General features: G+C 40.6%; 2 protein-coding genes across 2 annotated transcripts; one reads left to right on the top strand and one right to left on the bottom strand.

Annotated features, from left to right (window-relative positions):
• Nucleotides 1-167: 167 nt before the first annotated feature.
• PSMB1 (proteasome 20S subunit beta 1) lies at nt 168-9,702 on the bottom strand. Its single transcript, XM_060753778.2, has 6 exons — nt 9,538-9,702; nt 6,890-6,997; nt 5,397-5,478; nt 4,252-4,381; nt 1,307-1,413; nt 168-457 (listed from the first exon to the last, which is right to left on the bottom strand). The coding sequence occupies exons 1-6, from the start codon at nt 9,642-9,644 to the stop codon at nt 272-274; spliced, it is 720 nt and encodes a 239-aa protein (XP_060609761.2). The 5' UTR covers nt 9,645-9,702; the 3' UTR covers nt 168-271.
• A 141-nt stretch (nt 9,703-9,843) lies between these two features.
• Nucleotides 9,844-25,676, top strand: TBP (TATA-box binding protein). Its single transcript, XM_060753789.2, has 8 exons — nt 9,844-10,081; nt 10,784-10,993; nt 15,446-15,771; nt 17,370-17,457; nt 18,075-18,166; nt 22,463-22,630; nt 24,106-24,200; nt 24,921-25,676. The coding sequence occupies exons 2-8, from the start codon at nt 10,940-10,942 to the stop codon at nt 24,998-25,000; spliced, it is 903 nt and encodes a 300-aa protein (XP_060609772.1). The 5' UTR covers nt 9,844-10,081; nt 10,784-10,939; the 3' UTR covers nt 25,001-25,676.
• The last annotated feature ends 252 nt before the right edge of the window (nt 25,677-25,928 follow it).

Below are 25,928 nucleotides of genomic sequence, written 5' to 3'. Positions count from 1 at the left end.
ACTGGACACTGTACATTCAAGTAGTCATGGTAAACTGAGCTGGTAATATAATCTTTTAAGGGAGTCTTTCATCGTGTGCCATTTAACAAAGTGCGTTTTCCAAATGAATTAAAATTATTCCTTCCCACGGTTACCATTCAAATACCATGTCACAAAGGAGTCAACGCTGGGTTTCCATTTTTTAATATATCAATTATCATGCCACTAGCAGACAACAAATAGAAAGTACGGGGTACACACTAAAAAAAATTTAACTGATCAGTGTACCAGTTTAATCCCTTCGCAACGGAACAGATTCCTCTTTAATTCCATCCTTTGTGATAATGCAGATTTTGAGGGCATCCCCAGTATATACATCTCTTTCTGCAGCAGAAATGAAGACATCCTTTACTAGCTGCAAAGCCTTTTCCAAGGACAAAGACACTTGTTTCACATTCTGCATGTTCTTCAGGCCAACCTGTTAAAAAGAAAGAAACGAACCTTACCCTTTTCATATTATTTTAGAAGAAATTTTTACAGTCAAATCTGAAATGAAACCTGAACTCTATCTGCTTGGGAAATTCAATGAACAACTCGATAAAAAATGGGGAAGGTTATTGCTATACATAAGAATTACCATGCTCAAAGATGGAAAGACTCAACGGTTCTGTCAAAAAATATTGGATTTTGAAAATAAGCAAACTTGTGGAAATGTAAACTTATTATGCTGATTAAGAGGAAATCTCTAACTAACTGATTGTGGGACTATAAAAATTTTGTACATTCAGAAAAGACAAGTGGATGAATTGGTAGTGTATTAGCTTTTCCTCACATCTGAATTAACAATATTCAAATATACAGGAATGTGATCTCCCTCTTTCAGCTGAGCCAGCTTGTCAGTGCTTGTGGTCTAAACACTTTGGCTCAGCCACTGCTTTGTGAAGTTACAACACCTTCAAAACCTCATAACTAAACAAATCTGCCCACAGAACTGCTTGCCAGCCCACCTGTTAAACAATTCCTTACATTAGTTACTGGTAGGTTTTGAGACAAGAACCAATTTCTGTACAACTAACTTCTCTGGACTTCTGAACCCAATTTTGATTGCCACACAATCAGCCAGCCCATTACAAGCCTCTTCTTGTGTATACTGTATTTTAAATACAAGTTTCTACAAGTTTACTGTTCTTATCCTTAATTTCATGCAATGAAAAAGTTACTCAGTGCCATCACAAAACACCACTGGAAGCAAACAAGTAACAAGCGCTTGAGAATCAACTAAACTGATTATTAATATAGCCATTGAACCATGAGGCAGTGCTCTTACCTGGTTGTCCAGCAAAGGCTGGAGCATGGCACTTGCCGACCCACCGGCTTTGAAAGTATCTCTTTGGTAGGAGCCAACAGGATCAAAGCTGTAAACTGCACCTTTTCCTTAAGCAAAGAAAGAAACTAAGATGAGCAACACACAAAACAACGATGGGGTAATTTTTGGAGGATTTCACATTCCCCAATTTCCCCCAAAATAAAGCAGATGTTTTGCAGTCGAGATGAAGAAGAAAGGGGGCAATTTTGACATTTCCACCCCAAAAGGATAACAAATCCAAAACCATATATCAAAAGTAGCTGGTTTTGGATTTGTTATCCTTTTGGGATAACAAATATATATATATAGACACACACACACACACACAAAATATGGTCTTAAGCCAACTTTTAGCTTCTGCTGATGCACGTTCTGACTCACTGTGACTTGCCTAAGTGTTGATTTAATGAGCTCTATTAAAGTAATGGATTTACCCTGGCACTAACAACTAGATTTAGTCCCATGAGTCCGTAACTAGCTAGAACCTTTATACTACCTAAGAACATAAATCAAAGCCTCTGTTATGTGTCCTACAATAGTGAAATTTAAATTTTTGTTTGCTTAACACAATTAAGGACACTAATTGAGATAACAAACATAATTGACTTTTTTGCCCAGATATTTTCAAAGCAGGGAGAGGTAACTAATGGGCAGAACAGAGATCTCTATAAGACAAAAAATAAATGCCCCACCTTAGGATGCCAGTAGCCTGATTGATAATTTTCATAAAAAATAATAGTTATCAAACAGTGATTACTTTCTATAAAAATAAATGTCATGCACATCAGATGTACCTGTTCTATAGAGAATGCATGGTATTTTTCCTATGACTAGCGCTCTACAATGTGTTTCAGGTGTGGGCACAACTTTAAAAGAAAGTACAATGGCTCCCAAGAGATTTTTTTTTTCCATGAAGAGAACCTTGTGGATCTAAAGTTAACGGAATAAATTAGTTTAAGACAGAATCTTCACCTCTTTTTGGTTGCCTCTGTTGGAGAGAGCAACCTTCTCAAGCCCTATTTGCTGTTTGTCTGTTTTAATATATATATATTAAAGTATATATGTCTTATTTGGTTTGGCAGTTTCCCTATCTCTATATACCTAATGCAGTGGGTTGGGCTGCAGCCATGTGACTGACTCAGTGAAGGTTTAGAACAGGGGTCCTCAAACTAAGGCCCTGGGGCCGGATGCGGCCCTCCAAGGTCATTTACCCGGCCCTCTTTCAAGGTCAACCTAAGTATGAAACTACTTTTTTTTTGTCGTGTCTGAAGCAACCTGAGAAACTGCTAGTCACTTCTGGTGTGGGAGAATTGGCCGTCTGCAAGGACGTTGCCCAGGGGACGCCCGGATGATTCGATGTTTTATCATCCTTGTGGGAGGCTTCTCTCATGTCCCCACATGAGGAGCTGGAGCTGATAGAGGGAGCTCATCCACTTCTCCCCGGATTTGAACCTGCGACCTGTCAGTCTTCAGTCCTGCCGGCACAGGGGTTTAACCCACTACGCCACCGGGGGCTCCATGAAACTACTTGAAAGCACACAATAACAACAACAATCCTATCTCATCAGCCAAAAGCAGGCCCACACTTTCCATTGAAATACTAATAAGTTTACATTTGTTAAAATTGTTAATTTTAATTATTGTATTGTTTTTAAATGTTTTAGCACTATAAATAAGATACGTGCAGTGTGCATAGGAATTCATTCGTATTTTTTTCAAATTATAATCTGGCCTGCCTACAATTTGAGGGACTGTGACCTGCCCTCTGTTTAAAAAATTCAGGGACCCCTGGTTTAGAATTTTCAGTTTTAAACAGGATGACTATTAGAGAAGTCAGTTGAGCGTTGAGCCTGTTAGAAATCAGCGTTGAGCCTTGAGTGAGCTTGAGTGTAGAAGTCGGTCAGAGTGCAGAAGCTATCGTTAGGAAGTTAGTAAATTGTTGAGGCTTGTATTTTTTAAAGTAAACTCTTATTAAAGAGCTGTATAAAGCAATACTGTTTACGAAGAAACAGTTAAAGATTATAAATTTAAGGTACAAACACTCTGAAATGTTTTAAAGTTTTTAACCCTTGACAAGAAATGTGCCTGTATGTTTAAATACATGAATCATAGAGTTGGAAGAGACCTCATGGGCCATCCAGTCCAACCCCCTGCCAAGAAGCAGGAAAACTGCATTCAAAGCACCCCGACAGATGGCCATGAAGTTATCAGTAACCAAAAGTGTTATCTTTAAAAGAAGTTTGCTTGCATCATTGTTTGCTGTTGAAAGCATCAAACAGAAACAAGATATCTATGTGCCCAGTGATCATCCATTACTAAATAAACCCTGCTACTGCATTAGGTTGTGATCCTAACAGGTCATAATCCATTCCAATCCCCAATGCACTGCTTCAGTGGGGTCTCCTGATTCTCAGGAGAGGTTTTGAAAGAAAGGAACTGGGGAAAAAACTAGCAGGGAACCAAATTTCGACTGGTCATACTACAAACCTTTCTACTGATCCAATCCAAACACATGTTTTTTTGTCCAAACAAGTGAGAAGATTTTTCTTCTTATTTTTAAAACAGTGGATTCTTCTACCATCTGCCCTCACTCCCAAATATCAAGGCCTTTACCACAACGAGAGTCCCACTAAACATAGATTTCTTTCAAGTGAACCAAAATAGTATTGCACTTTAATAGGCGTCAAACTCTTACTTACTCTGGTGGTGAAACATAATTAGTATGACATGTCAGAATGAATACTGCTATGTTTACGCCAAATATTTTTTCAATTTTAAGGTTTTTTATTGTTTAGAAAGCATTAATTTTCAAAACATCTTGGATAAAGTACTTTCCCAATCTTATGCTACCACTTTCAGGAAATCTATTTCCCTTGTCTTTATCGAGAGAACAAATTGAACCTTACCTTCTTCATCCAATCCACCAATTATGTTATAGACATAGTAAGGGAAGAAACGTCGGGAATACAGGATGGTAGATAGCATAGCTGCAATAGCACCTGCACTCATAATCTTGTTATTGGAATGCTTGTACATCTGGAATAAAATAATACAGCTGTTATAATAGATGCAGGCAGGGGTTCATGTTTAAGCAAAATTACTGCACAGAATGTTAAAAAAAACCTGGCTATGATACAAGAGAGCCATTTCTATCATCAGACACGGTAGCCACCTGGACATGAACTGCCAGTTAATGAATACATTTTCACCCTTTTTGGATGTTAAAGGGGTGAGAATGTAATGATTATTCATTCAAACACTTATATTCTACTCTTTATCTCAAAATCTCAGGATGGCATTCAGAAAAATCAATTAAAAAAAAAACAATGATTTTAAAATATAAAAATATCCTATTTCATTGCATAATAATCACCATTCCATAATAGTTGCACAATAGGAGACCTTCTAGCTTTTGTTGGCTTGCACACATCAACAGGCAAGGTTTATTGGGCCTCCTTTGGCTGGCAGCGGGGGGAAGCCCTGTAGCCCTCCGAAATTTCTCAGCACAATAGTCTCCCAGCCCACACTTTTAAAAGTGGAAAGTGTGACTATTATGCAGTGAAATACGGTATTCATTTATCACCAAAGATGAGGCAATTTAAAATAAGGCTGACCATAGCTGAGGTGCAAATTGTTTAACATTGGTTGAAAGCTAAAATGCCACTGCTAGCCACTTGCTGAAGGAACAAGTAGGGCAAAAAAGGGTAGTTTAGAAAATTGGAAGGAGTCAAGGGGAACACAACTCACCACGGGTGAACTATATGTGGAACCATGAATACATCTTGACCATTCCTTCAACAGAACGAATGCACAAAAAAACTTAGTTTTACAGAAGTCACAACAAATGGTCAAAGTACATATGAAATGACTTATGAAAACATAATCCCAAGTACAAGATTTGACCCTTCTGTAAGGATAAAGACAAGACTCCAGGAAGGATAAAAGCAGAACAATACCACTGGATACAATGCCATTTTAAGCTATCATTTTCTTTGCTGATCCGTGGCAAATGTTCGGTCAGTTTCATTTGGAAACATTCATAATCTCATACCTTTAATCTTGCCTCAATGATTTTAGTAAGCGTAAGGCAATCTCCATGAAATCCACTGCAGCCAATAACTGTTGTGTCTGTCCTACATAAACACAAACATAAAATGGATATTCTTTTTAGTCATCTTGATATCTTTTCTTATATAGGTCATTCATTAAAGCACTTGGAGAAGCCAAATAAGAGTATCATTCAGAATCAAGCATTATTTTCATATAGTTTATCTTAAAACATCACAGGAAGTAAAATTTAACAGGATGTTCAGTGTTGTATGTAATCACCTTCCCAGCCTCAAACTGGTTCCAGGATTTCCTATGTAATCACCTACACAGCAAAACCACTTTCTTTAACACCACTTTGAATCCACATTAAATGGTCAGTGTAAGCCCTGTGCTGGCATTTACTAAGTATATCCTGTGGCATCCTAATATTGCTCATTAAATTTTAAGTTATGCAAGGTATAGTGACATTAGATGTACAACTTACTCCACAAATGTATCCTGTCTAGATTGTTCACCCCTGTGGTAACATGTACTGAAATAATTTTGAATAAACATTCACTTTACCTAAGTAATCTACAAGTCAACTCTATCAAGATTTTAGGGAAGAAGTCAAGAAGTTTGGGCTTAAAAATAGAGAGGTTTTGAACTTAAAAGAAAATTGCAGTAGCAGCTTGAAACATATACACATTTAAAGTATATATGTTCATGTTTCAATTTAAAGAACATTGGCCAAAATTAAAACATTAAAAGATCAAGACACTCTTGATATCAAAAGTGAAACTGTTCTCAGTTCCTGCTGCTCCTTGGTGTTGGGCAGCATTTGATCCACTCAAAGCCACAAAAGGGCAAGATTCTTCACAAAATTTAAAGAGATAAGGAAAGTATTTATTATTTCCACAAAACAGGTATATGTAGAAAGGTAGTTCAGCAAATATTACAGCTGTGCTTGTAAGAAATCAAAACAAGCATTCACAAACAAGGCCATGGGTCATACATCAAGCAGAAACAGCAGAAAGCTTTGCCCACACAGTTCCACGCCTGCCATACACACCAGCATATATCTTTTTCTGGTAGGTTACAAAGGCCTATCCTGTCCCAAGTCTCCCCACCAGAACTGTACAATTCTGTAAAAAGCTGATTGTGCTTCTTACCTGTGCAAAAGAAAGAGAGAGAGAGCACGCAAAGTGGCAATTCAGAAACTGACCAATTGCTTGGACTTGATGGAGGAAGGAAATGAGAGAACACTCTTCCCCTTAGAATTATGGTTGACTTGCCTCCCTGCTCTCTCCTTTCTCCATGGATAAGCAGCAGCTTCTATGCTCACTCCCTAAAATTTGACAGCTGTCAAAGGGATAAGCAATGTTGGATGTTGCACAGAGGCCTACAGAATAGCACCATGTGCTTCATCTGTAGAAGATTTACAGCATTTACACACACCTCACTAACAGGATTCCAATTATGAAGAGTAAACAAAATAACATAATTTCAACTTACAGCTTGTAGCATTTTGGACTATCCCGGCTGTGAACAGCATAGTCTTCACTCAATCGAGTGTCTGAGGCAACAATAGAAAAATCTTCACCAGCAATGGCCAATATAGTCCTTTCAAGAAAAAAAAAGACAGAAAATGCAAGATGTTGCTAATTTTATGTTAGCTAAACTAATTAATATATGTAACCTGAAATCAAAAGACTCCAAAAACAAGTTTAACTTTGTGTTCTCTAGTGTTCCAAAGTAAGGTGGGTGGTCTGAAACTGCCATGCACAAGAGTAAAATGCTCAAGATTGTGGTTTGGAGATGCTGTACTTAATGCCAGGATTTTCTTTGAATTTTTCCTGAATATGTTTTTAGATGAAGTAGTAAGGCAATTGAGCTCTCATGGAAAAAGCCCACTGTCCTTAGGAAATGTATGAGGTTCCAAAATAAACATGTAAGAGAAAAAGAAGGCACACAACTTAAATGTAGTGCTCAGAATCCACATGAAATTCCAGCTTCTGGATAAATAACTGCCAATGTTTAAGATGTTAGCTATATTTTCCTTATGCTGTTATCCCAGTTTGGGCAACTGAAATAGTGTTAGCAACTACCACTAGTTAGAAAAGTATTAGCAAGTAACATAGGTTCCATCTGTGTACATTTAAATCCCAATAATTTCAACAAAAGACAACTATGAAGACCACCAGGGCTCTGCAGAATTGAAATTCACAGGATTTATCACCTCTGCCTAAACTGTTCAGGTCCACTCAGACCTGCAGTTTAATATCTGGAGCTGCATTATTATTAGCCATGGTTCTCAAGAAAATGAACTTATATGAAGCAATGGAATAAAAGTTACTACATGCCTGAGCAACAGTACTACTTTGGGAGGGGGGGAGGGTCTTCATGAATGAGGCAGCCCTCAGGTCCAGAAGAAAAGTCCAGACAAGGAGGGAAGGGGTATAGAATATCTTTATTAGTCCTAATGAACTTACACAGATCAGACCAGGGGTCCTCAAACTTAGGCCCAGGGGCCGGATACGACCCTCCAAGGTCATTTACCCGGCCCTCGCTCACAGTCAACCTAAGTCTGAAACGACTTGAAAGCACACAACAACAACGGCAACAATCCTATCTCATGAGCCAAAAGCAGGCCCACACTTCCCATTGAAATACTAATAAGTTTGTATTTGTTAAAATTGTTCTTCATTTTAATTATTGTATTGTTTTAAAGTGATTTTTGCACTACAAATAAGATATGTAGTGTGCATAGGAATTCATTAGGCTAGTTTAAACCACATTTATTTATTTATTTATTGTATTTGTATACCGCCTTTCTCAGCCAATCGGCGAATCAAGGCGGTTTCCAACAAATCAGTACATATAAAAACATAACACAGATTAAAATATTAAGCAATATAAAACCCCACAAAAGCAATGAAAACAACAACATTAGCGTCTCATTATTATCAAGCACTGTACAGTTCCATTGTCAAATCGTTTGATTTCCTATATTAGCTACTCTGCATTTGTAAACGCTTGCTCGAACAGCCATGTTTTAATTCGCCTCCGAAACGTTAAGAGGGAGGGAGCAGATCTAATCTCCCTAGGGAGGGTATTCCATAGCGAGGGGCCACCACTGAGAAGGCCCTGTCTCTAGTCACCGCCAAGCGTACTTGAGACGAAGGTGGGACCGAGAGCAGGGCCTCCCCAGACGATCTTAGAGTCCTTGATGGTTTGTAAGGGGAGACACGTTCTCCCCTTACAAGTTGGGCCAGAACCATATAGGGCTTTATAGGCCAAAGCCAGCACTTTGAATTGGGCCCGGTAGTCAGTGGAGCTGGCGCAACAAGGGGGTTGTATGCTCCTGTTAGCAACCTGGCTGCTGTTTGTTGGACTAGTTGAAGCTTCCGGGCCGTCTTCAAAGGCAACTCCACGTAGAGAGCGTTGAAGTAGTCTATATGGGATGTAACCAGAGAGTGGACTACCATAGCCAAGTCAGACTTCCCAAGGTATGGGCTCAGCTGGCGCACAAGTTTTAACTGTGCAAATGCTTCCCTGGTCACATCCCTCAGCTTTTTCTATGTTGGAAACTTAGGAACTGCAGGGGACATTTTGAAGTAAGAAAAACTAAACAGAATTTTTGAAATAGGTGACAGCGAGTGAGAAAGTGAAACCATTGTGATCCTGGAGAAACATAAACATCGTGGTCTGAGCACTAGACTCTGGAGGCCACGGGGGCAGACACACTTTAGGATTAATGCAGTTTGACACCGCCTTAGCTGTAGTAACTCAATGAAATTGAATTCGAGATACTGTAGTTCAATGAGGCACCGGCTCTCTTGGGCAGAGAGGGCTAAAGACCTGGCAAAACTGAAACGCCCATCATGCCAGAGTATTGAGCCATGGCAGGCAAGGCGGGGTGAAACTGCCTTCATCCTATAGCTCAGTGGTTCTCAACCTGTGGGTTCCCAGACGTTTTGGCCTTCAACTCCCAGAAATCCTAGCAGCTGGTAAACTGGCTGGGATTTCTGGGAGTTGTAGGCCAAAACACCTGGGGACCCACAGCTTGAGAACCATAGCTGAAGGCTCGGGCCTGGACCCCGCTGGGCGGCCAAGGGGAAGCCTCTGCCAACCCCTTCTAATCCCAAAGGCCTGGGACTCACCCGCCATTGAAGGTGTAAGGCGAGAAGCGCCTCTGCACGGCAGCTCTTTGCTTCGTCTCGCAATCCAGGCCGAGCGCGGGCTCGAAGTAGCCACCTGTCGAGAGCATCCTTCCTCCTTGGGGTGCTGTCTCACGGCAAAATGGCGCCCCGGAACCGGAAGTCGCCTTCAGTTCCTTTCCTCGGCAGTACGTTTCACCCTTCCGCCTGCAGGTGTCGCTGTGTTGCGCATGCGCGTTCCAAGCTTCTTCCACTCCTCCCCACTCACTAATGGGAGGTGTCGAGCCGGGAGTTGTGTATTGGGCGTGTTTGGATGACGCGATAAGTGTGCGCCGCTGCCGCCTGAGAGAACGAGCGCGGAGAAGCGAAGGCACCGCTGAGGTCGGGCAGGAAAGGCGGCGGAGCGGGAAACGCGCCTGGATCCCAGTTTGAGGCCCGGACGGGGATTGTACAAGGCGCCTTTGGGGCTCACCTTTACTCGTTTTTGTGGGAGTTAGTTGCGTGTTGGTCGCCGCGGTTGGAAGCCAGCTTCAAACTGCAATAAATGGTCAGTGTGGACGGGGCCTGCTTGTGTGCGCTGTGGCTGAGGAAAAGGGCTCCCCCAAACAAGTGGCATTCCTTCGGTTGGACATTGAACAGCTCAGAAGCAGCCGGTAGGCCAGGCATGGGCAAACCTTGGTCCCCCAGGGATTTTGGACTTCAACTCCCATCATTCCTCACAGCCTCAGGCCCCTTCCTTTAAGCGGCTGAGGGGGAAAAGGAAAGGGCCTGAGGCTGTGAGGAATGATGGGAGTTGAAGTCCAAAATCCCTGGAGGACCAAAGTTTGCCCATGCCTGGGGTAGACTATTAGGAATTGTGGGAGTTGAAGTCCAAAACACCTGGAAGGAGGGCTGACGTTTGAAAGAAAAAGATGAAAAAAGTAATCTGAGAAGCTGTTACTTCACAATCTTTCAGAGTGGAGTTGAAATCATTGCATTTTCAAAGAAGTTTAAATATTTGTTATAATTCTATAGGTAACTTCCCACCATGTATGTTGTCTATGTGGTATGTGAAATTATATGTGAGATTGTGGGGGAGGGGGAGGTTTATCAATGCAGAACTATAGAACTGGCAAAGATTTATGCTGGTAATGGACCTATTTTTGAAAGTACGTAAGAAATATTTTGTGAAATGTTTAGGCAACACAGGGGTAATCTGTGTTCTGAGTTTTGTTGCAAACTCTGTATCATGAGCCATTCTCCCTTCTAGGCTTTGGACACCTGTGAGCTGATGTAGTTCCAGAAATGCCAAGGCTGACTGCATAACTCATTGCCAGGACATCAGATTCCTTAAGGCAGATGGTCTAAATTTGCTGTAGTGACCTGAACTTGTGGTCATCACTTAGCTGGAGACGTGATCGCCGCCATGGATCAAAACAACAGTATACCACCTTATGCCCAGGGTCTAGCATCCCCTCAGGTAAATATGTGTGAACTTACAACTTATGAAGAAATAGAACCTTCAAAGGCAGTTCTTTACACAGTGAAATGAAATCTTGCATGTGTTATTTAACTCCAGGCCTTTCTCATTATTTTTACAAAAAGTTGGAAAAGCTGTTTTTTTTTTTATTATAGCTTCCAGTCTAGAAGTTATAGTGCAAAACTAGTGTCCCCAAATCTGTTTTCTTCCCCAACCTCCTTGGTATCCTTGCTGTAAGTTCCTTTGTACTGATCTTGCTCACCCTCAACTTTTCCATCCTCATAAGGGAACAAGAACAGAATGGAACAAGATAGAAGAGCTTTATTGTCATTGTACTATTTCACAACAAAACTAAATGCCTTCCCCAGCACACATCACAAAAACAAACCACCCATCCCACCACACTCTAACCACCACTGCACAGCCCCCAATGCCACATCAGTGTGAAACCATGGAGTTCAACATAGCCACAGCTCTAGGATAAAATCTTATCTCTCAGTCTGTTTGCCCTTGTCTTTGTCACCCTGTACTATCTGCCAGATGGCAATAATTAAAAAAAAAAAGAATATGCTGGGAGAGCTGGATCTTTAATAATGCTCTGAGCTTTCTTAAGGCTATGGGGCCTATACCTTTGGAGCACCTTCCTATCTGGCACTGTGCAGTTACCAAACTATGCGCAGATGCAGTAGGCTAGGACACTCTCTATAGCACAGCAGTAGAAAGTCACCAGCAGTTTTTCATTCAGTTGTTGGTTCCTTAAAAGTCTTAGCTAGTATAGTCTCTGCTCGGCCCACTTAACCAACATTGCTATATGTGTGCCCCAGGTCAGATCCTCTTTAATAGTGACACCCAGGAACTTAAAAATGGCCACCCACTTCACTTGGTCTCCATTTATGAACCAGGGCTGGATTTCTGATCTGTTCTTCCTGTAGTCCACTATCAGCTCCTTGGTCTTATTGATATTATAAACCACATTATTGTCCCTGCACCGCAAGAACAACCAATCCACCTCATCATCCTGATAGGCAGACTCATCCCCTTCAGACACAAGCCCCACCATGGTTGTATCATCTGCGAATTTGGTAATAATATTGGTATGGTGGATGGGATTACAAAGTGTAAAGCTGAGGATTTAACACACAGCCCTGTGGCATCGCAGTGTTGAAGTGAGAGCTGATAAAGTATGATCACCCAATCTAACCCTCTGGGAACATCCAGACAAGAAGACCATAATCCATGAGCAGAGTGAATATGACAGTCCAAGATCCATAGGTTTAGATACCAGTCTGTATGAAAGGAACAAGAGCCAAGACAGGTCTTTGAGACATTTCTTTGCTTTGTCTCTTTCATGGCCTCCTTTGGCTGGTTGTAGAGGAAGGAGATAAAATATATCTTTTTTCTGTCATCTTAGCTGTCACTGGAACCATTGGAATAGGTGCAGTAGTGCATGCAAGAGCATATATAAGGCTTCTTACTTCTAAATACACTTTAATTAGCTTCAAGCAGTAATTTGAACTGTGTGCATAGCTTGTTAATGTACCATGAGAAATATGCTTTGCCTAAAGTGGTTGCCAAACTTTGATCCTCTGGGTGTTTTGGATCTTAGCTTCCATATTCCCCAGTTCAGTTTGGCTTACAGGAATCCTAGTAGATGGGGTCCAAAACATATGGAGAGCCAAAGATTGGGTACCACTAACTTAAAAGAACTCTGTGAGCCCAGGGTTCCAGTAAAAGAGGGGCTGAAGATTGCATTACTGCACAGCTCCCACATTGGCTTAGTTTGGTTATTGGCAGCACTACACATCTCTACATAAATGTTCTTTTGTGCAGAGTGTTCAAGGAATAGTAAGATAGTTTAGATCAATTCGACACTTTAGAGACCAAATTTGGTTTTAACACTATTCATGTAACATTTATTGAAATACAATCACTATAGAATCACATCAAGAGAGAGCTCTCATGCACACATTCCAAACATTCACACATACTCATACACACACAGGCCTCTGGACGAATGTGATCAGCTTTCCTCCGAGAAGGTGTGGACGTTCCCGTTGCCATGGATCAGGAAGCATGCATACTCTTGGGGTCCTCTGCATTTATAGGCCAACATCAATCTTTCTTCTTTAATGAACATGCTACCCTATTCTTGTGGGTTCAAGACATCCACATTCCAGGCCATATGACTTATGAGGTACCTCCTGCACACTTCTTACATGCTTGACTGCACACCTTATTGTCCATTGTTGTTCAGCTACACCTTACTGCTTCCTCGCTTCGTCTGCCAAATCCAACCCATATCATGCTTTGCGTGAGCTCCATGTTGATTTTTCCAGGCCTGCTTCTTCTGCTCTTCTCCATGCATTCACACATTCATTCCTTACAAATGTATTTGTGTAGGCACTTGTGCATACCTTCCTGGTAGTAAGCTCCAGTGGACATAGTGGAACTAATTTTTGAGTAAACATATGCAGAATTTGTACTGAGAATAATTCCTGATGCAGAAAAGATAGTTGAAATAGCCACCTTCAGGTAGGGCATGTAGAAATACTGGGGAATGATAACTTCAGAATCAGAGAAGCTCTTTTATAGGCTGTAAAAAAATCCTTAAAAATATAAAATTAATATTTTTAGTTTTTGTTTGAAGGCAAAAGTGCTTTCGCTAATTAAGCTCTGGCCTGTAGTAGGAAGGTGTTTTTGTGTAGAGGAAAGCCTATCTGGGGGGAAAAATCTTTCATTATCTTGTTTTTAGTGTTGAGGGCTTGATCCTGGTGTTTAGTGTTCATGTATTAGTTTTGATGTATAAGTCAAGGATAAAATACAGGATGTTTCAAAAAGATGGGTCCAGTTTGAAATTGCATTATCCCAGAAACCACAAACTACCCATGAATGAAACCATCACCCTTTAAAGGATAGGACATAGAGTTTCCAATGATTACTGCTAGATGCCTCTCATGGCACACAAACAGCCTTTGTCATTCTAAAGATGGAGACCCTGCAACATGGGTCCGTCTAATGGGATTTTCGCTATTTGTGGAGGATTGTGTGTTTTTTGCATTTGTTTCAGGCGCATTAAAGGGTCCATAACTTTTTGTTTAATTGTAACATGCTACCATCATGAAACATACTGGTTTGAAATTTGGGTCGATCATTTTGAAACATCCTGTAATATGGGAAAAATAACTTGGTTCATGACAACGAGCTCACCTTGTGCAAGTCTAGGTATACTTATTACAGTAGTTTTCACTTTTTTTGCACATAAGGGCCACTTATCTAGTGGAATGAACCATAACTGGATGCACTGGATTTCAAGCCTTTTTTCTGTATTGTTTGGAGATTAATCTATAGCAGCGTTTCTCAACCTGGGGGTTGGGACCCCTGGGGGGGTTGCAAGGGTAAGTCAGAGAAGTCACCAAAGACCATTAGAAATCACAGTATTTACTGTTGTTCATGGGGGTTCTGTGTGGAAAGCTTGGCCTAATTCTATCATTGGTGGGGTTTGGAATGCTCTTTGATTGTAAGTGAATGGTAAATCCCAGCAACTACAACTCCCAAATGTCAAGGTGTGTTTCCCCCAAACTCCACCAGTGTTCACATTTGGGCATATTGAATATCCATGCCAAGTTTGGTCCAGATCCATCATTGTTTGAGACCACAATGCCCTCTGGATATAGGTGAACTACAACTCCAAAACTCAAGGTCAATGCCCACCAAACCCTTCCAGTATTTTCTGTTGGTCATGGGAGTTCTGTGTGCCAAGTTTGGTTCAATTTCATCATTGGTGGAGTTCAGATGCTCTTTGATTGTAGGTGAACTATAAATCCCAGCAACTACAACTCCTAAATGACAAAATCAATCCCCCCAACCCCACCAGTATTCAAATTTGGGCATATCAGGTATTTGTGCCAAATTTGATCCAGTGAATGAAAATACATTCTGCATATCACATATTTACATTACAATTCATAACAGCAGCAAGAGTATAGTTATGAGGTAGCAATGAAAATAATGTTGTGGTTGGGGGTCACCACAACCTGAGGAACTGTATTAAGGGGTCACGGCATTAGGAAGATTAAGAAGCACTGATCTATAGCCGTGAAATATGTGCAATTGATCTTTGGAATGGCCCTGGATTATGATTGAGGATGGCCTGATTTTAATAGTGTATGCAATGTTTTATGTGTTTAATTTGCATTTAATTTTAATTTTTAACTTCAATGTATTTTAACTGTTTGTTGTCCAAAGGAATTGAATAGTTGCCATATGTAAAGCTGCCTTGAGTCCCCTTCGGGGTAGAGGAAGGAAGGATACAAACAGAGTAAATAAATAAATGTTGTTGAGCCACTTTTAACAACAGTTGGGTTTTTTTTGCAAAGACTTAATCTTATCCTGGCTAACTTAAAAATGAGTGTCAAAGATGTAACTTTGATTCTTTGTATTCTCTCCTTGTAGAGTGCAATGACTCCTGGCATTCCTATTTTTAGTCCCATGATGCCATATGGCACAGGGCTCACACCGCAACCCGTTCAAACCACAAACAGCTTATCTATTCTGGAAGAACAGCAAAGGCAACAGCAACAGGCCGCAGCACAACAGTCCACATCGCAGCCAACACAAGGGACCTCTGGTCAGACACCACAGCTTTTCCACTCACAGACACTTACCACTGCTCCTTTGCCAGGGAGCACATCTCTTTATCCCTCTCCAATGACTCCCATGACCCCAATAACCCCTGCGACACCTGCTTCGGAAAGCTCTGGGATTGTGCCACAGCTGCAGTAAGTGTGTATTTCCTTCTGCCTGCCTTTCAACAGTATTTTGAAATAGTAAGTTTGAGGTTTAAGTCAGATGTCCAAGTAGTATGAAAGCTTTGCCAGGAGATGTATCTCTTCATTTGGATCAGGTGACTGACTTAAGCAATGAAAGTAAAATACTGTATTAAAAGGCAAAAGTAAACTGAAAAAGCTAAACTGTAGATGATCTCTTCAATCATCTAGAGGCCCTGCTCTCACTCCCGCCCCCTTCACAGGCACGATTGGTGGGGATGAGGGAGAGGGCCTTCTCTGTGGTAGCCCCCTGACTCTGAACTCACTCCCCAAGATATCAGACAAGCCCCCACATTGGCAGTCTTTAGGAGGAGCCTGAAAATGTGGCTGCTCCAGTGTGCTTTCCCTGAATAAAGGAGACAATGCCCTGTTCTGACCAATTCCCTGCAAAATGTCCTCAGAAGCATTTTAACTACCCATTGGGTTGGTCTCCCTACATTATTCTTTAAAACCCTCCTGCTTAGATACATCCTACCTCTGGTCATGCCCAGTGTTTATTTTAAAATTTTAATCTATTACATCTGGCCCGGCCATAAGGTTTTAATTTTTTTTGTTAGTGCTTATATGTGAGTTATATTAATTGTACTGTTTTATTTGCTTGCTGCTTTGTTGTTTTACTGATGTGTTGTTGGGCTTGGCCTCATGTAAGCTGCCCCGAGTCCCCTTGGGGAGATGGTGGCGGGGTATAAATAAAGTTGTTTTATCATCATTATCATCATCATCTTCTGTCCCAAGAAATATTTGGGTTTTAACAGATGTGTCAAGGGAAGGAGGTTCTCAATCAATGAAATGAGAGAGCCTCTCATCATATCCCTGTGTATTGAAGTGGTGCTCTTGATGCTTTTTGGCAATATGATAGAATTGTATGTATGGATGGCCTATGTATGTTGAATACAAGCTTTCAATATTTATGTATATGAAGCTAAAAGAGCAGCTGTCATTTTACTGTACTGACTTTGTTAATTGTGTTCAGGGTCTCAGAATGTTTCCTTGAACCAATTGCAACTTTTCCTGTCTTAGGGAAAACCTAGGCAACACAGTCCACTACTGTCCTAGCAGATATGATATAAAAATCCCATAGAATATAAAACTGTATATAAGGAGAAGGGAATTAGAGGGAGCAAACTGCATGGAATGTCAAAATATTATTTCATTGTGTATGACAACTAATAATTTAAGTGTGAAAGCTTCATTTGAAACTTCCTAAATAAGTTGTTGGCTTGGAGTTTCATTTCTAGAAATATATTGTACAAAATATTTTTAAAATTTCTGAAAACCAAAATGTGGAATTCTCTATATTTGTATCTCACATTATTATCAATAACATGGTTGTAATCCTGTTACTGATGCTCATAATATTATAAACATCCAAAGCGTGTAGGTTCTACGTGTACAACAATACACTGTAACACATGAGATAAAATAATCTGTTGTAAATTTAACAAGTGTGTTTCTTTTTTACCTGCTTCAAAGGTAGTTGCATGATGGGTAATTACTTCAAAATATTAAAGGATCATAGCTTTCCTAACATGTCTATACATTTTCTTTAGGAATATTGTGTCTACGGTAAATCTTGGCTGTAAACTTGACCTAAAAACCATTGCTCTTCGTGCTCGAAATGCTGAATACAACCCCAAGGTAAGGGACTATTAAGTTGTAGCAATGGACTTTACCAGTTTAGAGATGGTTACTTCTGACTTTTGTGATTTCACCACTAGTCCCCTTCAGCACTAATTGTAGATGCTTTTAGATCTTAAAAAATTAACGGAGGTAACCGATGCTCAAAAAATTCTTAGGATTCTTGTACAGGCAGTCCCCAAGTTACAAACATCCAACTTTCATATAACTCCTAGTTACAAATGGGGCAAGACAACAGGAAGTGAGAGAAATCTGCCCCTCGGAATGGAAATTTACTCCTGGAAGAGTTATCATGGAAAAAAATTCTCTACTGAAGCTTTCTCATCAATCCTTGTTTTAACAAGAACCCAAAATTTTCAAAATCCAATTATCACAGGGACGGAAAGTGAGGTGAAACCTTCTGAACAGGGCTACAGACAGCAAAATAAATAAATAAATACCAGGATGTTAGCCCTTCCATATGCTGTCCCAAAACTTTTTTTAATGGCTACAGTTAGACTTTAAAATGTACCTGTTCTAAATATATACAAATTCAACTTAATGACAAACCTACAGATCCTTTCTTGTTCATAACCTGGGAACTGTCTGTAGTGATAAACTTCTTCTATGTGTTTCAGCGTTTTGCTGCTGTAATTATGAGAATAAGAGAACCACGTACGACAGCGCTCATATTCAGTTCTGGAAAGATGGTGTGCACTGGGGCTAAGAGGTATGCAATGTCTGTATCTGTACTGTCACATCCAAGCTGCTTTAAATGTCTTTAGCATTATTGTGTCCTGACGTTCTATCAAGAGGATGCTAGATTGCCTTCCTGTTTGAACAAGAAACCCCACAGAATGAATGTCCACGCTATTGCTTTCAAGAAACAATGTCAATTTATTAATTGGCCTTGGGCCTAGTTCCACCCAGGCACTATCTTGATTTCCCCACAACAAAGTCCATACTTAAAGTTTGAGGGTAACTGGTAGTTCTTGAAGTTGCTGGTCACAGATGATTCCAGAGACAAAAGACAGATGGAAGTTGCCCTTGCTCACTTTTCTGGAGCCTTTGGGATGTCCAATGCCCAGGGTGATCAGGCCAGAGGCTGAGAGAGCAAGTCTCTCCTATTGAGGCCTGGCGCTTTGCTGAAGGCGCTGGAAACTCCACAGACTAACACTGACCAGAGGTAGGTAGGTAGGTAGGTAGGTAGGTAGGTAGTATAGCCGTTATTGGCTTGAAATGGCTTGTCCAAGCCTGGATCTCACCGGGACCAACTACAGACATGTCTTGTTTCCAAGATTCCATGGTGGTAATAGCCATAAACTAAAGATGGCTCCTCCAGCAAAGGATCACCGCCTTGTCGGGGCGCTGGAGCTTGAGCACCTCAATGATGTCATGAGCGAAACCGTGAAGGGACACCCAAGACGGGACGGTTGTGGCAGAGAGGTCAGACCAAGCGTGATCCCTGGGGAAGGCAATGGCAAACCACTCCAGTATCCTTGCCAAGAAAACTAAATGGACCAGTACAACCAGAGATATGTCGGTATGCCATTGGAAGATGGGACTCCCAGGTCGGAAGATGGCCAAAATGCTACTGGGGAGGAGCAGAGGATAAGTTCAACTAGCCCCAGATGTGATGACGCAGCTAGCTCAAAGCCGAAAGGAAGGCTAGCGGCCGACGGTACTGGAGGTGAACGACGAATCCGATGCTCTAAATATCAACATACCATAGGAACCTGGAATGTAAGATCCATGAGCCAGGGCAAATTGGATGTTGTTATTGGTGAGATGTCAAGACTAAAGATAGACATTCTGGGGGTCAGCGAACTGAAATGGACTGGAATGGGCCACTTCACATCAGATGACCACCAGATCTACTACTGCGGACAAAAGGAACATCGAAGAAATGGAGTAGCCTTCATAATTAATAAGAAATTCGCTAAAGCGGTGCTTGGATACAACCCAAAAAATGACAGAATGATCTCAATTCGAGTGCAAGGAAAGCCTTTCAACATTACAGTGATCCAAATATATGCCCCAACCACAGCTGCTGAAGAAACAGAAGTAGATCAGTTCTATGAGGATCTGCAGGAACTACTGGATAATACACCAAAAAGAGACATTATTTTCATTACAGGAGACTGGAATGCCAAGGTGGGAAGTCAAATGACAACTGGGATCACAGGCAAGCATGGTCTGGGAGAACAAAATGAAGCGGGACGCAGGCTGATAGAATTTTGCCAGGAAAACTCGCTGTGTATAACAAATACTCTCTTCCAACAACCTAAAAGACGGCTTTACACATGGACCTCTCCAGACGGTCAACACCGAAATCAGATTGACTACATCCTTTGCAGCCAAAGGTGGCGGACATCCATCCAGTCGGTGAAAACAAGACCTGGGGCTGACTGTAGCTCAGATCACGAACTTCTTATTGCTCAATTTAGAATAAAACTAAAGAGATCAGGGAAAATACACAGACCAGTTAGATATGATCTCACTAACATTCCTAGCGAATATACAGTGGAAGTGAAGAACAGATTTGAAGGACTAGATTTAGTAAACAGAGTCCCAGAAGAACTATGGACAGAAGTCCGAGACATTGTTCAGGAGGCGGCAACAAAGTACGTCCCAAAGAAAAAGAAAACCAAGAAGGCAAAATGGTTGTCTGCTGAGACACTGGAAGTAGCCCAAGAAAGGAGGAAAGCAAAAGGAAACAGGGATAAGGGGAGATATGCCCAGTTAAATGCGCAGTTCCAGAGGTTAGCCAGAAGAGATAAGGAACTATTTTTAAATAAGCAATGCATGGAAGTGGAAGAAGACAACAGAATAGGAAGGACAAGAGACCTCTTCCAGAAAATTAGAAACATTGGAGGTAAATTTCAGGCAAAAATTGGTATGATAAGAAACAAAGATGGCAGGGACCTAACAGAAGCTGAAGAGATCAAGAGAAGGTGGCGAGACTATACAGAAGATCTGTATAGGAAGGATAATAATATTGAGGATAGTTTTGACGGTGTGGTGAATGAATTAGAACCAGACATCCTGAGGAGTGAGGTTGAATGGGCCTTAAGAAGCATTGCTAACAACAAGGCAGCAGGAGACGACGGGATCCCAGCTGAACTGTTTAAAATCTTAAAAGATGATGCTGTCAAGGTGATGCATGCCATTTGCCAGAAAATATGGAAAACACAAGAATGGCCATCAGACTGGAAAAAATCAACTTATATCCCCATACCAAAAAAGGGAAATGCGAAAGACTGCTCAAACTTCCGTACAGTGGCCCTTATTTCTCATGCCAGTAAGGTAATGCTCAAGATCCTGCAAGGAAGATTCCAGCAATACATGGAGCGAGAGTTGCCAGATGTTCAAGCTGGGTTTAGAAAAGGCAGAGGGACGAGAGACCAAATTGCCAATATCCGCTGGATAATGGAGAAAGGCAGGGAGTTTCAGAAAAACATCTACTTCTGCTTCATTGACTATTCTAAAGCCTTTGACTGTGTGGATCATAACAAATTGTGGCAAGTTCTTGGTGGGATGGGCATTCCAAGCCACCTTGTCTCTCTCCTGAGGAATCTGTACAAGGACCAAGTAGCAACAGTAAGAACTGACCAAGGAACAACAGACTGGTTCAAGATTGGGAAAGGCGTCCGGCAAGGCTGCATCCTCTCACCCAACCTTTTTAACTTGTATGCAGAACACATCATGCGATGTGCGGGGCTGGATGAATGCAAAGCTGGGGTGAAAATTGCTGGAAGAAACATTAACAACCTCAGATATGCAGATGACACCACTCTGATAGCCGAAAGCGAGGAGGAGCTGAGGAGCCTTCTAATCAAGGTGAAAGAAGAAAGCGCAAAAGCCGGGTTGCAGCTAAACGTCAAAAAAACCAAGATTATGGCAACAAGAATGATTGACAACTGGAAAATAGAGGGAGAAACCGTGGAGGCCGTGACAGACTTTGTATTTCTAGGTGCAAAGATTACTGCAGATGAAGACTGTGGCCAGGAAATCAGAAGACGCTTACTTATTTTTATTTATTTATTTATTTCAAGGTTTTATATACCGACCCTCTCACCTTCAAAGAGGGATTCGGACCGGTTCACAACATGTGTTAACATACAAAAAATATACAATAACAACACAATGCCACTTCATTACACGATTAAAATATCAGCAGGAGGAGAGCAATGTCCAATCTCGATAAAATAGTAAAGAGTAGAGACATCAGACTGGCAACAAAGATCCGCCTAGTCAAAGCCATGGTATTTCCTGTAGTAACCTACGGATGTGAGAGCTGGACCTTAGGGAAGGCTGAGCGAAGGAAGATCGATGCTTTTGAGCTGTGGTGTTGGAGGAAAGTGCTGAGAGTGCCTTGGACTGCGAGAAGATCCAACCAGTCCATCCTCCAGGAAATAAAGCCCGACTGCTCACTGGAGGGAAAGATACTAGAGACAAAGTTGAAGTACAGGGTTAGTCAAAATGCATAGGCCAATCAGCCATTCAATTGAATGGCTGATTGGCCTATGCATTTTGACTAACCCTGTACTTTGGTCACATCATGAGGAGACAGGAAAGCCTAGAGAAGACAATTATGCTGGGGAAAGTGGAAGGCAAAAGGAAGAGGGGCCGACCAAGGGCAAGATGGATGGATGGCATCCTTGAAGTGACTGGACTGACCTTGAGGGAGCTGGGGGTGGTAACGGCCGACAGGGAGCTCTGGCGTGGGCTGGTCCATGAGGTCACAAAGAGTCGGAGACGACTGAACGAATGAACAACAACAAAGATGGCTCTCTTTCTCCGGGCAAAAGAATGGGCAAAGTCAGGAAGGGATTTCTTAAGCACCACCTTCATGAAACTAACAGAAAAGCGACTATTCTCAAACTGTGGATGAGGCAGCCTAACGAAAGGAACAGGGACTTGTACAGTTCCATCACAGTATTCGTTCATCTTACTATACACATAAGCATATTCGTCATGTACACTTAATATTTATAATGTAATGGTGCCCCTCCTTTTTTCCTAGTGAGGAACAGTCCAGGCTGGCTGCCAGAAAGTATGCAAGGGTTGTCCAGAAGTTAGGCTTTCCAGCCAAGTTTTTGGACTTTAAGATCCAGAATATGGTGGGTAGCTGTGATGTGAAATTCCCTATCCGACTTGAGGGATTGGTTCTTACACATCAGCAATTTAGCAGGTAGGTGAAAATGTTCTCTTGTTGTCCTTCCTTAATCTTAACAAGCCTAATGTGTTCTGCCCTTGGGTTTTCCATTGTATCCTGAACTCACTATATGCAAAGAAAATGTCAACATACAAAATGCACTCTTAAGAGTCTATAGAGATCTTTGATTGGCAGTTCTTGTTTAAATATGAAATCTATGTGTAAAGAAGCCTTTATCCCATCGAATGGCACCAAAAATGTAAAGACGTATCAATGCCACCAATAAAAAGTAAAGACGTGGTGTTAATCCCACCGAATGGGATTACCAAAAATGTAAGGAAAGTTCCTAGATTTCTATTAAATTAAACTGCCACCAATATGTTTAGAGACGCTGGTCTTAAAGTCTCTGTTTATCCCTATTTGCGTTGTGAGGTGACTTTGGTAGAGTGGAATGCACCGAACATAAAATCAATGGAGGAGGCAGGTTTAAAATACAAAGAGAACAAGTTTATTATTAACAAAGCGTAATTGTTGCAATATTGAGATGTTGAACTTGGCACAGGCTTGATGGTTACAATATGGCTTGGTTTAGATACATTCAAGGCTTTTGATGTTACAATCTTATAAACTCCTTCTTCAGTGAAGTGCTTTATTATTTCAGAGTTCCCTATTGTGAATATTCACACTGTTTGTCCTATGCCGGATCAAACCACTGATCTCCAGTCTTCCACTACTGGTGATCCTATAACCCCCTCTGTTAGATTCTTTTAACTCAAGCAATCTAACGAGGTTTCTCCTTCAGCTCCCTTGCTGAAGAAATATTCACAAATACTAAGAACTAACTGAATTTACACTACTTCACACCACAGAGCTCTAACTGACTCTGCCCTCTTCTCAGGGTCTCATCCTCCTGACTAAAACTACTTTTCCAGAGTCCTATCTGACTCTTCTATTTCCCCAGAGTCCTTAACTGACTCTGTTCCTCTTCTCAGGGTCTCTTCCTCCTGACTGAAAATTAACTGTCACTTTCAAACCTTTTTCTCCTTAAGCTCCGCCCACCTCCTCTGCTGCCTTGTCTCCATGGCAACCTATCTCTCACAGCTAGGCCATGGCAACAAATGTAAACCACAAATACAGTTTAAACACAGTATAATAAACACTTTATAATAAACATATCTCTACACTATGTATCTCAAAAAAGAAAAAATCCTGTATCTTTAAGTGATGGTTGTTAGCTGAGTAGTAATGTAAATAAAATCTCATGCACCATAGGCCTGTATAAATGGTAGACACGTTTCAAAATATTGCCTTTTCTGCACATGTTTCCTGATTATATATTTGGCACCTTGAGTGATTATTTTTAATTTATATCTTGTATATTAGGTTTGAAACATCTCTTGGTGTATCAGCCATCATTAGTAACAACAACAAATCTTATTTTCATTCCTCAACATGTGATCAAATACACTAGCTAATTTGAGTTATGTGACTTACCTTTTTTTTCCTTCCAGCTATGAACCTGAGTTGTTTCCCGGCTTAATTTACAGAATGATCAAACCAAGAATTGTCCTGCTTATTTTTGTTTCTGGGAAAGTAGTTTTAACTGGTAAGTCACATGAAATTACTGCATGGATTATACTTTTTAAAAAACTACACTATAGTGCCCAAGAATTCCTATACAAACCAAGATAGTATGTTGACTTAGTCATTTTTCACAATTTTAAAGTTGCTATTGTGGCTAGTTCTTGAATGGAATGTACAGTTTTGTTGTTTATTTACTTCCAGAATTAATGTATTGCAGAAGTTAGTAAATTATTTGTACTACGCTTATAGAACTATGAATCCACTGAACGAAGTGGTAGGCGGCTTCAGTTGTGAATATGGGGCTCCAGATACAAGATGTTATGTACTGTATTTCTCCGAAAATAAGACTAGGCCTTATATCAGTTTTTGTTCCAAAAAATGAATTAGGGCTTATTTCCAGGGGATGTGCAAAAATCTACATTTATTCAAATACAGTCATGTCATCATCTTCTAAAACATCATCATAGTATTATGCCAGTCATTTATTTGTAATTGTATATTGATATTATAATTCAATGCATCTGCCGTGTGTTGCAATGGATGTATTTAACATTAAATGTGACTATATGGCTGACAATTTTACTTTGGGGGTAAGGCTTGTATCACGGGCATCCAGAAAAACCATATTGGAGTTTATTTTCCAGTTAGGCCTTATTTTTGAGGTTTTAACTAAAATAAATAAGCTATCAATGTTCTCTGCAAGGCATACAGTAAAACCACATGTTTTGGTATTGTCTTCTAGGTGCAAAAGTCAGAGCCGAAATTTATGAAGCGTTTGAAAACATATATCCTATTTTAAAGGGATTCAGAAAAACAACGTAACAGTTCACTCTGCTTATGCAAGAAGGTGGGGTACTCTTTGAAAGGTATTGATTATGGCACAGCAGTAAAAAGAGACGTAAAGACTGAAACACCAGGACTTTGGAGTATTTTCTCAGTGCCTGCTTCCCTGATTTTCACGGAAAGGGAAGTTCTCATCATGCATTACGTCTGCCCTGAGTTACTGTGAGTTGCTTCATTGCACTCTCCTTGATGAAATAATTGAGTTTATTTATATTTTTTAACTTGGAAACAATTTTAACTGCTTTTTTCTATCTGGAAATCTTATGCTGGCAGGTTGATTAAACTGTGTCATCCAACCACTTAAAATATTTCAATTACAGTATTCTTCCAACCATGTGTTTTAAAACTAGAAAATTTAACCCTTTTGCCTTTCTTTCACATTCCATTTCCAGTGTTTAGCAGGACACACTTGCGGTTGAAAACAGATGGCTGTATATATATATATTTCTAATTTTGGGAAACAATCAGTTTGAAATGTGTACTTGATGCTGTTTAGGACAATTGAGAATGGAATCTGAAGAGTCCTGTGATCAATCTGACTTGCTTGCGCTTCTGTTTTAATGTGCTATATGCATGCCTATAGTTTAAATGTATTGAAATGTTTTTATAAGATTTTTCTTAACACAGTATTAAAGCAATGCGTTTTGCCATTTAATGTTGTGGTGTGTTATTTGAGCAAACTGAAGTATTTTAAGTCTCTGGAACAAAGTAATATTACTACTTTCTCCCATTTGACCTTCTTAGCTCCTGTTCTCCTATGCCTCTTACAAACTGTAAGCTTATTGGACTTCCAGTTTGGATGGATGGAAGGAAATGATACAAATAAAAATACCACAGTTCTCTGAATCATTTAGATTAGTCCACAATCATATGGCCTTTATTCTGTCTTTGCAGTTTCTCAGGCAGG

The sequence above is a fragment of the Anolis sagrei genome, chromosome 1 (assembly GCF_037176765.1).
Source record: "Anolis sagrei isolate rAnoSag1 chromosome 1, rAnoSag1.mat, whole genome shotgun sequence".
NCBI classification, from domain to species: Eukaryota; Metazoa; Chordata; class Lepidosauria; order Squamata; family Dactyloidae; genus Anolis; species Anolis sagrei.
This window is presented reverse-complemented; position numbering and strand designations above follow the sequence as displayed.

Excerpts from the sequence above, each read along its gene's own strand:
- PSMB1 (XM_060753778.2), bottom strand. The coding sequence starts at position 9,644 with ATGCTCTCGACAGGTGGCTACTTCGAGCCCGCGCTCGGCCTGGATTGC. Across the intron at positions 6,998-9,537 it reads CCTTACACCTTCAATGGCGG|GACTATATTGGCCATTGCTG; the intron begins GTGAGTCCCAGG and ends TTTTCTTGAAAG. Across the intron at positions 1,414-4,251 it reads TGGTGGATTGGATGAAGAAG|GAAAAGGTGCAGTTTACAGC; the intron begins GTAAGGTTCAAT and ends TCTTTGCTTAAG.
- TBP (XM_060753789.2), top strand. The coding sequence starts at position 10,940 with ATGGATCAAAACAACAGTATACCACCTTATGCCCAGGGTCTAGCATCC. Across the intron at positions 15,772-17,369 it reads GGGATTGTGCCACAGCTGCA|GAATATTGTGTCTACGGTAA; the intron begins GTAAGTGTGTAT and ends CATTTTCTTTAG. Across the intron at positions 24,201-24,920 it reads TGGGAAAGTAGTTTTAACTG|GTGCAAAAGTCAGAGCCGAA; the intron begins GTAAGTCACATG and ends ATTGTCTTCTAG.